This window comes from Vicugna pacos, chromosome 2, assembly GCF_048564905.1.
Source record: "Vicugna pacos chromosome 2, VicPac4, whole genome shotgun sequence".
Classification (NCBI taxonomy): Eukaryota; Metazoa; Chordata; class Mammalia; order Artiodactyla; family Camelidae; genus Vicugna; species Vicugna pacos.
The window spans coordinates 37,320,778-37,335,681 of record NC_132988.1 but is presented as its reverse complement, the minus strand read 5'-3'; the positions used below and the strand labels follow the sequence as shown (position 1 = coordinate 37,335,681).

Sequence of the window (14,904 nt, the reverse complement as noted above, 5' to 3'; positions counted from 1 at the left end):
CTTAACATATTATTACACATATATATTTAGTCCTTATAAGAACTCTGTGAAGCAGACACGTTTACCCTGTTGTATAGATTTCAGATTTTTCTAGAATGATTTTAAGTTCTGGATTGATTTAAATAGTTACTTGTTAATTTGGTTTTGTATTTTAGTAGAAAATGATGAATGGATAATTGCAGCAAATATATTTAGGTTATTTTATAACTGCTGCTTCATACCATGCTGTACCCCCATTACCACACAGATGCCCCCTTTTTCATTCAGTACACAGTGACCACACAGGTCTCTACACTTTTTTCTTGTCAACTGCAGTTAGATTTCCTTCCTAAATTTTAGTTCATTCCAAGTGTTACAGTCACTTCCCCTTTTAAATTTTTGCCAAGTCGTCCATTCAGTATCCCACGTTTTCTACTCATATCGAATCCTTAACTGAGCAGTTACTTTTTTCTTGTTCTATGCCTGTCATGGTTTTTAAATGTGAATCAACAGGAATGTTTTCTAAATCCATCTTGTATAGATGAACTACATGTATTTAGCAGTTCTGTAGTTTTACAGAACTTCAAGTAGTTGTGTATATCTGATTATGAACAGGAGACTAAAAGCAGTTATTTGTCTCCTGCAATTTAGAAATATTTAAATCTATTTATTATAGAGAAATAGAGAAAAGTATTACTATGTTTCTTTCTTCATCCCACTGTTTTTTAGGTTTTATGGCAATTAGATATATTTCGAAGAAGCTTGCGGGTTCTGACTGGACATGTTTGTCAGGGAGATGCCTGTATATTCTGTGCATTGAAGGTAACCTTTTAATAGATCTGAAAAATGACTATTAATTGTTTCTCAAACAAATTGATTTGATTGTTTTATTTGACGTATTTAGTTACTTTACTTGTAATTGAAGTTCATTGTCAAGTGACTTACAGCTTTGAAGGTGAATTCTTAAAGTATGACTTATTCAGGCTTATGTTTCCATTTTCCATTTTTATATAAAGACAGTTTAAGTGAATCTAAATAGTGTAACATTGTTAGGAACATTACATTTTTCATTATTTTGAAATAAAGCTTTATCCATTTTAACAACTATTTTTTGAGTTACTACTGAATTCTGGGCACAGCTGTAGTTACTCTGGATACAGCAGTGAATAGAACTGATAAAAACCCCTTTTCTCATGGAGTTTATATTCTTGTAGGGGAGGAGAAAATAAGCAAGCAAAATATAAAATGTATTAGGTAATGATAATTGCAAAGGAGGGAAAATAAATCCGGGGAAGGAATAGAGAGTGTTGAATAGCCATGAAAGCTTCACTGAGAAAGTGACATTTCAGTTATGACCTAGAAGTGGTGATGGAGTGGACGAGAGCATTCCAGGCAAGCAGGGACACAGCAACTTGCAAAGGCCCTGAGGTGGGAGCGTGTGTGACATGTTCAAGGAGACCTGAGTGGTGGTAGAAGCTCTGTGAGCAAGGGGGACAGTGATAGGAGATGAACTCAGAGGTAAGGTGAGTTATGGTGGCTTCAGACACGTCTGCAGATCTTCTGTCGAAATGTGGAGTCTTAATTCCTTGAATATGTGCTGGTGTTAATGATTCATTTCCATTAAGTAGAATGTGGCAGAAATGATGCCACAGATATCTAAGGTTAGGTTAGATTAGAAAAAGTGATCTATCTGGCTCTGTGTGTTGGGGTGCTCATTCTTGGAAGTGAGTTGCCATGCTGTGGGGAAGCCAAGCTAGTCACAGCTATAGGAAAGGTCCTGGCCAACAGGCAGCTCCAACAACCAGCACCAACCTCTAGAAGTTGGTGAGCGACCTTCAGATATCTCCAAGTCCCAGTGTTCAGACGATTCCGAATGACTACAAGTGGGGCAGAGTTGACCTGTCCTCACTGAAATTGCAGATTTATGATAAAAATAAATGTTATTTGAGTAACTACATTTTGGGGTGATTTTGTTATGGAGTAATAAATAACTGGAACAGGAATCCAGATTATGTAGGGCCTCCTAGGCCTTGGTTAGGACCTTAGCTTTTTCTCTTGAGTGATTTAGGAAGTCATGGGATTGTTTTGACTGGAGGAGTGATATAACCAGTGTTAAGTAGATATAATATTTGGACTGCTTGGATGAGAATAAATAGAATAGGGAGAAAAGTGGAGAAGAGAAGTCCAGTATATGTTAGCAGTTCATGTATGTCATTGAAATTGTTACCCAAGAATTTAAGATTTGATTAATATGTTTTCAGAAATAAAGTTTTAGTCTTTTGCATTCTTGAATATTCTTAATTCACACACACACACACACACACACACACACGGGAAAATAAAAGGTCATTTTCATGCTTTATTTTGATTTATGTTCCTAAAAGGGTGTTTGAATAAATCACCGAAGAAGGCAATTTTATATTCTCTTTTTCAGAACATGGCAAAATAGGGTTATTGTTAGGGGATGAAGGATGAAATTAGATCAAATTACGGTATCATGTTTTATTTACTCTGAAGTGAATTGTGAATATTTTGTCCAATTGTAAAAACCAGTTAAATTTCCTAGCCCAAATCTTCCCACAGCCTTACACATCACCCACCGGCTTTCTCCTCTTGCTTGCCTCCTCAGCCCCGGAACACCTGTGTGCTCACACATGCATGCGTGTGTGCACACCCACGCACACACCCTACACTGTAGCCAGACTGTCCTCCTTGCAATTTCTCAGAGCTGGCTTTCATCTCTGAGTATTTTCATTATTATTCCATGGGTCTAGAATAATTTTCTTCCAGATGTCCTCATGGCTAACACTCTTAATCCCTTCATGCTTCTCCTTAACTATTATTTTACCATTTTTGAGACCTTCCCTGACTACCCTAGATAAAAGGTAAGCTCCCACCCTCTCTCCTACTCCCCGCATCCCTGTCCCTATTACACTGCTTTGTTTTTTTCTCTTGTATTTCCTTGTTCTTCTCTATTGTGCTTATTATATTCTGACATGCTATGTAATTGTCATTACTTAATTTGCCTTCTCGTCATTACTACATTGAAAACGTATGCTCCATGAGGGCAGGGTCTGTGTTTTCTGATGTAGAACAATACCTCATATATACTAGGCAATCAAAAAATAGATGTTGAATGCGTAACAATCTTGTGTAGGATTAATATCTTAAACATTACCTGGAAAAGTTAATTACCTAAATAAGAAATGACATTGGAAAACATTTTTCACTTTTTAGCACTTGTAATTATAGCTAAAAATTTTAGTCCTGGATATCTAATATCATTTACCATCTTTTTTAATTTCTTATTTGTTTTTATTTCTTTTTTATTGAAGTATAGTTGATTTACAGTGTTGTGTTAGTTTCTGGTGTGCAGCAAAGTGATTCAGTTATACATATGTATATTTTAATTTCTTATTTATAAATTAAAATTTCCTGCAGCAGTAGAACAGATTCTTGAAATATTTCCTAGCCTACCATATCTTGGTCTTAAAATTTTTTTTGTGGGGGATGACATACCTCTTGACTAATTAATACAGAACTTAATATGACCAGTTCTTATTTGGTGGTTTGTAACTGAACCCCCCCCCCACAACAAGATGATTGTCATAAACCCAACTTATTTAAAAAGCTTTTCTTGCTTAAATTCAGTAAAGAAGTAAAAGACCAATTAACACCTATAATCATATATTCTTAAATGATGTTCCCAATGTTTCAAGACTAGAGAGTTCCTACTAATTTTTACTTGACTATGTGTTTATTTTTGGATAAGTTTTATTCCTATAGTATACTTTAAGATTTGAAGCAAGTTATCTCAAAATTCTTTACAAACAGCTTAGATCATAGTCAGCGGGGCAAACAGTTTAAAAATGGGCCTTACCTCAGTCAGAATCTCTGAGGATGGGACATGAGAACTTTTCATGTTTAATTCTTATGCACTAACATTTGATTTAGAGGCTGGGGCAGCCATTTCTACACATTACTGATATAAATAAATTTTTGTATGGAATTTTAAAGCAAAAGACTTACTAGTTTCTGCATATAATTTTGAGTTTCACTGTGTTGTGATGAAATTATTCAAGTATTTTTGTAGTTGTTGGGATTAAACTTACTTGTTGATGTATTTGTTGGTTTCCAGACAATATTTGCACAGTTTCAACACAGTCGAGAAAAAGCGCTTCCGTCAGATAACATAAGGCATGCTCTTGCGGAAAGCTTCAAAGATGAGCAGCGATTCCAGCTTGGCCTTATGGATGATGCTGCAGAGTGCTTTGTAAGTATTTCTGATAATCCTTAAATCAGGATTGTAGTTTACATTCCTTAAATGATGCACCTTTTGAGACAAATGAAACATAAATTTATAACAACGGAAAAGCATCAGAACTGCTCAGTGGATCCTTGTCTTACCCACCCTTCAAAGCTCAGTTTAAGTCCACCTGTGTTTTGTGTACTTTGGGTTTTGATTATTAGTGCTGCCCTAATTTTTGAGAGTTAGACTACTAGAATCCTTTAAAATGTATTTATTGGAGCAAAAATATATAAATCATATTATATATCACTTAAGTCATTGTTCTGTTCTACAGGGTTTACACATGCAGCACACTCTCACGGTAACATTTCTCATTCCATGTAGTGATTCTCTTTGGGAACGAAGAGGATCTTGCTGGGCAGCTGTCAGGGGCAGCAGTTCTGATACACACCTTACTCCAGGTTGAGAACCACTGACTGAAGTTGAGGTTCTGAGACTCTGTTACCAGTTTATTAAAAAGTAGAGCATTCCCTTAATCAGGAATGCACTTTATACACCTTGTAAAATATATATGAGGATGATTAATAGTTTTGATACGTAGATGCCACTTATATTTAAGATGTAACCATTCTTCTCTTAGTCTTGCATCTCTTCAGCAAATTCTGTAAATTTATCAGAAGCCCTTTTAAGGTTTGCCTTGCCATATTTCCCTGTCACCGCTTCTTAGCGCAGGCCTGTACTCTCAGCATTATTTAAGCCTCTGTATTAGTGTCTTTTCAGCCTGTCTCCTTTCAGTCTGTTTTTAACGGCCACCAAATGACTACAGTTTTTCTTCAGATTAATGCTTGCTCTTCAGATACTTCTGTGATTCAAATCTGACTTTCTTCTGACATTTAAGGCTCTTTACATTTAAACTCCAACTTAGCTTCCTTCCTGAATTTTCCCTTCTAGTAAGGTGGTTTCATTCTGTTCCCCAAACATGTCTTTTAAATTCCTGTTTTACAGCCTTTGCTCAAGTTCCTGAAATATTTAAAACTTTCCTAACCTATTATTTGTTTAAGTTCAGCCTAAGTCATATGCACAATGCAATGCATCATCAAAGCACCCCAATCAGTTCTCTGAATTTCTGAAGAATTTACTCTTTAGAATTCATTTGGCATTTACATGTTATTATCATCTTTTTAAATGAACAGTTTGACTGTTTATTTAGACAGATGGGAAGCTCCTTGTCTAGTGCACTGCTTAGCGCACTTGCCATGTTTATTAAAATGTGACAAAAACAGCACACACAGTCATGAAATGTATATTTCATATGTCTCATGTTTATAATTGATCCATTGCTTAAAAAGTATATTTTGCACAATGCTAAACTTTGTAGTTTTACTTTCACTTAAATGAAATGTACTAATCCATGATATAATTCATGTGATATCTAGAAATCCAGGCTTAAGTAATTGAATGAGTATAAATGTACTGGGGCAGAGGAGGAGGAAGTTAACTAATTAAAAGAATCCATTGTTAAGTTGTGGTGAAAAGGATTGTTTGTTAAAGAAATGAATACTCCTTATTGATCTGTATTACGGAACCAAACTTTCATATGAAGTTTGTTGCAGAGCAAATCCCCTGAATTAGGGGGTTAGTGCAGGTATTACAAGCCTTTATCATTGATATTTTAAGTTACATAGACTAATCAAATGATCCAAGTAGGATTTTTTTTTTTATCAACTGCTTTTTCTGAACGTGAGAATGCTGGGAACATAGGAAATCTTGTTTTCTAATATTAATTTCTTAATGTCAGCCACCATGAGCTGATTTTTTAAATCTTTATTAAAAGCATATGTTATGTGATAGTATTTCTTTTGCTAGAGTTTTTTTAAAGCTAACTCTGCAAAAGGTGAATTATTGAACAACATTGGAAGGCTTGCTTAAGAGGAAAGCTGAAAAGCTGACAATATGTATGGCACTCCTAAATTTAACACTTTGGAAGATCTTAAGATTTTTTAAATTTTAAAAAGAGTTGTATGTTGAAGTGTCCTGTGCAAGATTTGCAACTCATTTGTCCTTTCATTTTTAAATTAGGAAAATATATTGGAGAGGATTCATTTTCACATAGTGCCAAGCAGAGATGCGGACATGTGTACCTCTAAATCTTGTATCACTCACCAGAAGTTTGCTATGACTCTGTATGAACAGGTGAGATAGCTTAGCTGTTTTGTTAGATATTATATTTATGTGTTATGATTGATAAATAAAACATACGTTTTTACCTGCAGTGTGTGTGTCGTAGCTGTGGAGCATCATCGGATCCTCTGCCCTTCACAGAATTTGTGCGGTACATTTCGACAACAGCTCTGTGGTAAGGACCTGTTAAAGCATACTTATCACAGATGTTAATAAGGCATGTGATCATTTATTGAGCATTTGTTTTATAAACCATAGCATAAATAAACATTTACTCTCTGAGATTAACATATATGCTGCCATCAGGGGTACTAAGTGATGTCTACCTCAGTTGGATGTTTCTGATTTAGCCAAATACAGGTACCACTCAGTGAAATGTATACCTGTTTATATTTATAGCAAGGTTTTGGAACCGTGAAGGAAAGGTTAAAATGACAAGTGCAATGATAAATGGAACTGTATGTGATTTCTTCATTTTTGCTAAGCTGTTACCTTTGTAGTGGCCATCTCTCCATGGCTCCACCATGTCCCTGCGTGGTGATGAAAAGTTAGGGGAAGCAGAAAAGACAGAAAAAAAGTGAAAATAGTCCTCTGTTAGGTTTATTGCATTTAAGACTTCAACATTTATTTGAAATAAAAATTTGCCCTGCTTGCCTGTCCCCTTCCCTCCCTTTCTGTCCATGAAACATCAGCTTAGGAATCCAAAAATGATCTCTTAGGGGGAAAAAATAAAAGATTCCTAGACTTTCCATGATAAGAATTATTTGGACACTGAAACAGATATTTGAGAGTATAAATATTTGATGTGTGATAAGCATTGAATAAGACCATAAATGTTTGCATATGTTTTAATACAAAAGGCAAAATATGGATCAATAGTTATCGATTGGAATGCATTAGTACAATAGTTGCTAAATGCTACCAATATTTTTATCATTGTGCAAAGTGAATATTAGGTGCTTATCTATTTCAATGTATTATTAAACTTCCTGTAGTTTTTGGATATAGCACATTATTTCTTAAAAATCAATGAATATACCAATTTGATTATTTGAATATATACAGTGTTGGGAAATATTGGCTTAAAGAAACATTCCTTAAACTTCAGTCATTTGTTGTCAATTTTATTCACTTTGTAGGGTAGTGTTTGAATAAGGATAGAAGATAAATTAAAAACTGTAACGCTTAAAGTCTACTTTGAAACTCTTGTATAAAGTAACAGTGCTCTGAGGCAGTATCTTAGGTAATAAGAAAAAGAGCTTCATCAGTCTGTCCCTGGTCCACACCACGAGTTGCAAAAGCCCAGACTTTGCATTCTAATTATTATCTCTCGCTTTTTATTGGTAACAAGTATTGAATACCAGTTGTTCATTGCTTATTACTATATTTCAGGTTTTACATAAATTGTCACTTTTAATCTTAACAAAAATTTTTTGTTGATCAAGAAATAAGTTTAATAAGGTTAGTCTGGTAAATGGACAAATTAAGATTGAAACCCAGGTCGGTTTCATTTTAAATTTCAGAATTTATCTCTAGTTAACCACTACTCGGATGCTGTCAATTTCATAAATAACCATTACATGCAATTTGAGTGAACCTGTCAGATTTAGTGCTCTCTAGTCTACTTTTGAAGTGCATTAGAAGAATTGGTAGTTTTAGCTGTTTGTGCATATTGTGTATTATTTAAACCATTAAGTGTAAAATATTTCCAGCTCTAGGACAGTTATATTACTATTAAGTAGAGCCAGAGCTTCAAGGGTGGACACTAGTAGGAGTATTTGAGCTTCCGTTATATATCTTGTTGGAAGTGTTTAAATACTTGTTTAAAGATACTTGATATCTTGATATGTGAAAATTTGACTCTGGGAGAGGTTGAATAAAAAATGGCACACATACCGTGCCTAGGCTTTAATGAAATTGTTAGCATTCATAATAGGAACAAAAGGCACAAACCTGGCTTAAGGACTTTGGTTGTGACTTCTACATTAATCAACAAAGGGCCCTTCTATTAGCTGAAAATAACTTTGTTTATGGGAACTTTAGGCCAGAGAGAGAGCCTTTCCTACAGTTTGTTGTTCTTGTTAGGCAAAAGTTTAAACTCAATTCTCTACTTGTTATGTAACAATGTAAAAGAAACATTTAATTTAGAGCTACCTTTATAGGGAGCATCTTATCTCATTTATATAGTTCCAAACAGTGACATGATTTCATGTTATTTTATTTTGTTCTTGACTTAATTTTTTTCATCATACACCTGCCAAATTTGACAGTTTTTTCATTTCATGGAAGTTTACCTTATAGTCAATTTTTCAGATAAAATTGTGTTTTGAGGCAGAAAAAGTGGTCATACCTATGTTGATAAGTTAGTATTTTTGATGTAAATTTGTTAGTTCTTTTTTAAGTTCATAGGCTAGATTTGGGTCTGTTTCTTTCTTTTGTAGCAATGAAGTTGAAAGAATGATGGAAAGACATGAACGCTTTAAGCCCGAAATGTTCGCAGAATTGCTGCAAGCAGCAAACACAACTGATGACTACAGGAAGTGTCCTGTAAGTATAATCTGGAGAACATTAGTGTGCTTCTGTGTTTGTAAATTTGAATATAGACATTCAGAAATTATCATGCAAATATTATATCTGGAATTAACTTTAAGAATTTATTTTTTCAATGTTATTTTAAATGACTGTTTATACCATGTGAGCTACTTATCTCAATTTTATTTCTTTAAAAACTCTTACCTTTATGAATATATAATATAGCATATATTGATTAATTTTAAGTTCTGAAATTATTATTTGACTATAGAGAATTTTCTTTTTGTTTTTCTTTAAATAAATACTACAGATGGTATTATTCTTTTCTCATTTAATATTACTAATAACTTTAGGGTTTTATTTCTGCCTTTTTTAGGTTGAATTCTTATTTTAACAGATTTATGAAGATACCAAAGAAAAATACTTTGATGTAAAATAAACTTCCTGTTTAATCAATAATTAAGACAATACTTTGTTAGAAGTCCTTTTTAATATGCTGAAGAAATAAGTTTCTTATATATGTTAAGATTGTTGTTGCATAATACAAACTGTATAAGATATACCTGTGGTATATCTGTTTGGATAATTTCAAAAGTTGCCTTTTGTGTTTTTCTTTAGAGTAACTGTGGCCAAAAAATAAAAATTCGGCGTGTTTTAATGAACTGCCCAGAGATTGTTACAATTGGTTTAGTCTGGGATTCTGAGCATTCTGACTTGACTGAAGATGTTGTTCGGAATCTAGCAACGCATCTTTATCTTCCTGGGGTACTGCAACTGTTTCATTCTTTTCCTTTTTATTTTTAAATTCCTCTAAAACATCTTCAATATTATACTGCACTTTTTCAGAACTAAATTTTCTTTCTAAAGGAAATAATATTCAGGTGTATCACTGATAAAATTAATCAAATCAGGCTAACTAGAATGCCTTTCTTGCCTAGACTGGGGCTGGTGCTCTCAGTTACAAACTAAACTATCACAAGCTCTATCCCTCTATCACTCTAGAATGATGATGATATGATAGTATATGCATGTGTGTATACGTTTGTGTGTATGATAATGATTATAAGTATAAATATTAAGCTAGAAAAGTTTAAGATTTAAAATTCATCTATAGCACCTATCTCTTAGTATGCTTATTGCCATCTCGATAAATTTTGAATTGGTTTGTTACAATTCAACTTTCAGATAACTATCTTTTAGATAAAATGTTTAATGTATGTTAAAATATGTGACTCAATCGTGAATTATCAGGAAATACGTAATTTATCTCACGTTTTGAGTATGTATGTAAAGTGTCAGTTCTCTGTTATTAGAGGTACTGTCTATTGAACTAAGTTGTAGTGAATACATTTTATTGGACTTAATGTTTCTTATGGACTAACTGAAAGTAGTAATTCTGTTAACAGTGCAATGTAGTGTCTAGAGTCTTATGTAATATCAGATTGGGGCAGTAAGCATGATAAATATATTTCATAGAGAGTCAAATGCGTGATCCATCAAATTATTGTTCCTCATTTAAGAAAGATACAATATTACATACAAATTATTTTTTAAACAGCTTTTTTATAGGGTTACTGATGAAAATGCCAAAAATAGTGAACTTCACCTTGTTGGCATGATTTGCTACACCAGCCGACATTATTGTGCCTTTGCTTTTCATACCAAGAGTTCCAAATGGGTATTTTTTGATGATGCAAATGTAAAAGAGGTATGTGACACTTTACTAACTGCAATAACTATTGTGATTTTTACTTTTCAGGAATAAATGATATAATAATGATAAAATAACAATATAATTATATAAGATAATGATTATATGTAAATACTTATAGTAATAAATGAACTAAATTATAATAGCATCATCAAAGCCCTCTAGTATTAAAAATTAGAAAACCACATAGATGAAGCAACTACTTTAGACACCAGACAACAGGCAATTGAACAGAAAAAAGGGAAACCAATAAGAAGAGCCTTACAGTGATCCCTGCTTCCTGCCTAGAGATAGTTTCTGGATGACAGTGCAGCGGGAGAACCCAAACAAAGCCTAGTTAGTTTCACTGAGTTGAGGAAACCAAAATTGGAGTTGAGAGAGGCAAGATTGCTAAAATTTGCTGAGCAGATTACCAGAAAGGAAGCTGCACAGAGGGAAAATTCTGGAGATTGGCAGAGGAATTCCCCCTTTAATCTTTGGCTGAGTAGTGATCCACCATGGGTGTGGCAAACTGGCACAAGGTGGGAGAAAGGACCTCTGTAAGAGAGAAGGTCAGACAGTTCCCAAAACATACACAGGGCCTGAATAGTTTGCATCCCCACCAGCAAGAGTGGATACACAGGGCAGCAAGGGATTCTGACAGAATCCTCAGAAAAGTATCACCTTAATAGTGGGGCTAAATTATCCCTAGATTGAAGATTGCTCTGGATCTGACATAAAAAGCTTAAAATGAAGCCTTTAAAGGACCAAGCTGATCCTGTATAACTTAACTTCATGCCAGAACAGAATCCAACAATTTTACAGGAACACAAAAAAATTCAACGCTGAAAAATGTGAAATTCAATGAAATTTCAGTATGCCATTTCAAAATAGGATTCAGGAAAAATCACCAAATATATACAGAAATAGGAAAATATGCCCCATACCCTGAAGGAATATTAATAACAACAGACCTGCTCTACCATTCCATCTCCTCAAATCACATGATGTGGGGTGAGCAAGCAGGCTAGGGAAACAAATAATTCAGTCTCTGTCTTTTCATGTAACACATTGATTGCAAGGTTTTGTTTTGTTTTTACTCATTGTGATTTTTTAAAAGGTTGGAACTAGATGGAAAGATGTGGTCTCCAAGTGTATCCGATGCCACTTCCAGCCATTGCTTTTGTTTTATGCAAACCCGGATGGCACAGCAGTTTCCACTGAAGATGCGCTCCGGCAGGTCATCAGCTGGTCGCGTTATAAATCCACTGCAGAAAATATGGGTAATTCTTTTTAAAAAAATTTTTTTGCGGGGAGGGAAATGGCTCAGTAGTAGAGCACATAGTTAGCATGCAGAAGGTCCTGGATTCACTCCCCAGTATCTCCAATAAAAATAAATAAATACATAAGCCTAAAAATTCTTTTTAGTGTTTTCTTATTATTATAATCACACTAGGTAGAAATGGTAATATAGTGAATGTGAAATGAATGTTGAGGATAATTTCAATATTTAGTTTCAGTAAAGGGGAGTTCAGGAAAATTTTAATACTTAGAGTTAGTCTTTATAAAGAAACCTTTCCTCTTTTATGGCCTCTGAAGCACCTTCAGGAGTCACCCACTCCTGTGGTCCCACAGCACAGAAGGGGATACTTACTGATAGCTCCTACTAGCAGTGAATATTGAGATTTAAAGTGAATTAGTACATTAGAAAAGTCCACAGCAGCTAGGCCATTTTGGATGCATTAGAAAACATGTAGACATCCTTAAAAGATATCAGTTCTCTAAATTTTTAAGTAATTTTGTCTACAGTATTAAAAATGTTTGAAAAGATGATTCAAACAACTCTTCTTCTGGTTGGGAGGAGAAAGGGATGATACACTTTTGTTGGTCTTTTTTAAGGATGTGAGAAGCCCTCAATTTATAAGTCAGATAATTCAAAAGAAAATGGATTTGGTGATCAGATAAAACAGAGAGAAAATCAGAAATTTCAAGCAGATAATATTTCATCATTTAATCGGAGCCATATTCAAACAAGTGGTGGTAGAGGACCAGGTATGTATTTAAATTGTCATTTTTATGTTGTCTTTGAGTAGTTAAGTTTCTCCCTTTCTTCATAGTTAAGCCTCCCCCTTTCTTTACTTACTGAATCTGTAATTCTTAGTAAGGACCAAAAGGAAGGTGCTTATTAACTAGCTTTCCTTGGCCATGAAGAGAAAATAACAAGTAGAAACAAAATTCTTTCTTTTGACTTATGGATTTCTCTGAGACCTCTAGTTTTATCTGAACAATTAGACCTGACTAGTGTTTGAGTTTCTCCATGCACTCAAGGCTGTACATACTAGGCTGGAGGCAATCTGGACTGTTACCAAAGAAAGCTAAAATACAGCCTTTCCTTAAAGGAGTTAATTATTGTCTTGGGGAGGAAAAACATGAGTTAATAATTTGGCTCATATGCCCAAACTGAATTTATTGTCAAGTGAATGCAACAGTAGTTTGAAGTTACTATAGTTGTAGTTTATTTTTAACTTCATTTTTATTCAACTTTCTTGTTATTATCTTTACACAACTTTAATTTTCACATACCAAGTTCTGTGACTAGGGTCAAAATGAGACATCACAGTTTGGTGTGTAGCTATGCTTTACATACAACTCTATTTGGGTGGATAGTCAGGATGATTTTGTAAGCAGCTTTTAAATATATTAATAAAATAATGTCTAACCCTAAAAGTAACCCGTTTAAGGGTGGTAAGATTCAAAATTAACGATTATCATTAACAAAGAGCTACAATACATGCTTTTAAATGTTCTTAATGGAACTATACCTTTCTTCCTCTCATGTATTATTGATGTTCTTAGAGTAAGCCATTATCTGTTTTTCAAGAATACTTTTAAGCCTATAGAAACTGTGCATATGTTTAAGAACACAAACACTAGAGGCAGACAATTTGACTTCATAATCCTGGTTCTACATGTACAAGCTATGTGAACTTGGGCAAATTTTTAACTTTTACATGCTTCCATTTCCCAATCCAAAGCAGACAGTAATTGTACTCATCTCAGAGAATTAAATGAGTCAAGACGCTTAGAGCAGTGCCTGACTCAGTTACCTTAAGCTCTCATTATTTCAATGAAAGGTCACTTATTATCCTTCGTGTTCGCTTTAGGAGTTTTTCAAGAAGTTTCAAAAGACAACATGCACCTCTGTGTCAGGATAAGCATAAAAATGAATTCATGGTATACTTCAATCTGTGTTTTGTTAATATATAGCATCTTAAAATTTTTATATCGTTCAGTTTGTGCTTTTATTGAGTACATTTGAAAAATGATCTGTATCTTTATTATAATGGTTTCCTTTATAGTTAAATTAAGTCACAGTGATCAAAGGGAAAAAATAAAAGACATTTCCAGAGAATGTGCTCTGAAAGCCATTGAACAAAAGAACTTGCTTTCCTTACAAAGAAGAGATTTGGAAAGGGGACAAAGAAAAGATTTGGGCCAACATAGAGGTAAGTTAAGAGCTTATAGCATTCATTTGAAAAGGGGCAGCTAAAATCTATTTTAAAGCTAACTTTTGTATCTTTCATACAATTTAATATAATTAGTGTATTATTTAAGTTTATTTATCTATTATATATTTTAGTGTGATTCCTTTAATATACCTATTAAATCTATAAATGTAAAATTTTCCTGGTTCTTATTCAGTTCTAGCCTGGAATACTTGTGTTTGTTTTGATGTTTTACCTTTACTTTTAACTATACATTTAATTCACCCATATGGTACATTCAAATGATAAGGAATGTTATAAAATTAGGTGGAAAGAGCTTCTTTTTCTGCAGTCCTTCACCTTCGTTCTATTCCACTGTTAATAGTTTCTAGTTCATTATGAGCGTGTCTCACTTTTTATGGTTTTATGCTGTCATCTTTATGGACATAACATAATTTAACTGATGCTGATAGACTCTAAAACTTGATTAAAGATTTTTGGTGCAGTGACATCTTTGATATATACCTTTGTGTACTTTTAGCATATAGCCATACATAAAATTCTTTCAGAATAATTACTGGGTTAGAGTATGTTTATTTTCAATTTTGATAGACGTGGTTCATTTGCCCTCCTAAAATACCTGACAGGCTGTACTCCCACCAACAGTGATTAGATGTCTGTTTCCAGCAGCAGTTGGTTTAATAAACTTTTATATCTTTACCAATCAATATAAGAGGTAGAAATCATTCATTTTTATGATTTTCATTAATTGTGAATGAGATAGAATA

The 14,904-nt window shown here is 33.8% G+C and overlaps 1 protein-coding gene across 3 annotated transcripts in view; it reads left to right on the top strand.

The window, feature by feature from the left end:
* USP53 (ubiquitin specific peptidase 53) overlaps positions 1–14,904 on the top strand; it is a 49,561-nt gene that overhangs the window by 21,003 nt on the left and 13,654 nt on the right. For all 3 annotated transcript variants that reach the window (XM_072938259.1, XM_006213923.4, XM_072938251.1), the window contains 10 exons: positions 709–801; positions 4,118–4,252; positions 6,308–6,421; positions 6,502–6,584; positions 8,851–8,956; positions 9,560–9,706; positions 10,500–10,649; positions 11,752–11,914; positions 12,531–12,683; positions 13,991–14,137. In XM_072938259.1, coding sequence (XP_072794360.1) covers positions 4,229–4,252; positions 6,308–6,421; positions 6,502–6,584; positions 8,851–8,956; positions 9,560–9,706; positions 10,500–10,649; positions 11,752–11,914; positions 12,531–12,683; positions 13,991–14,137 — 1,087 coding nt within the window. In that variant the 5' untranslated portion in view covers positions 709–801; positions 4,118–4,228. The remainder of the gene's footprint in view (positions 1–708; positions 802–4,117; positions 4,253–6,307; positions 6,422–6,501; positions 6,585–8,850; positions 8,957–9,559; positions 9,707–10,499; positions 10,650–11,751; positions 11,915–12,530; positions 12,684–13,990; positions 14,138–14,904) is intronic.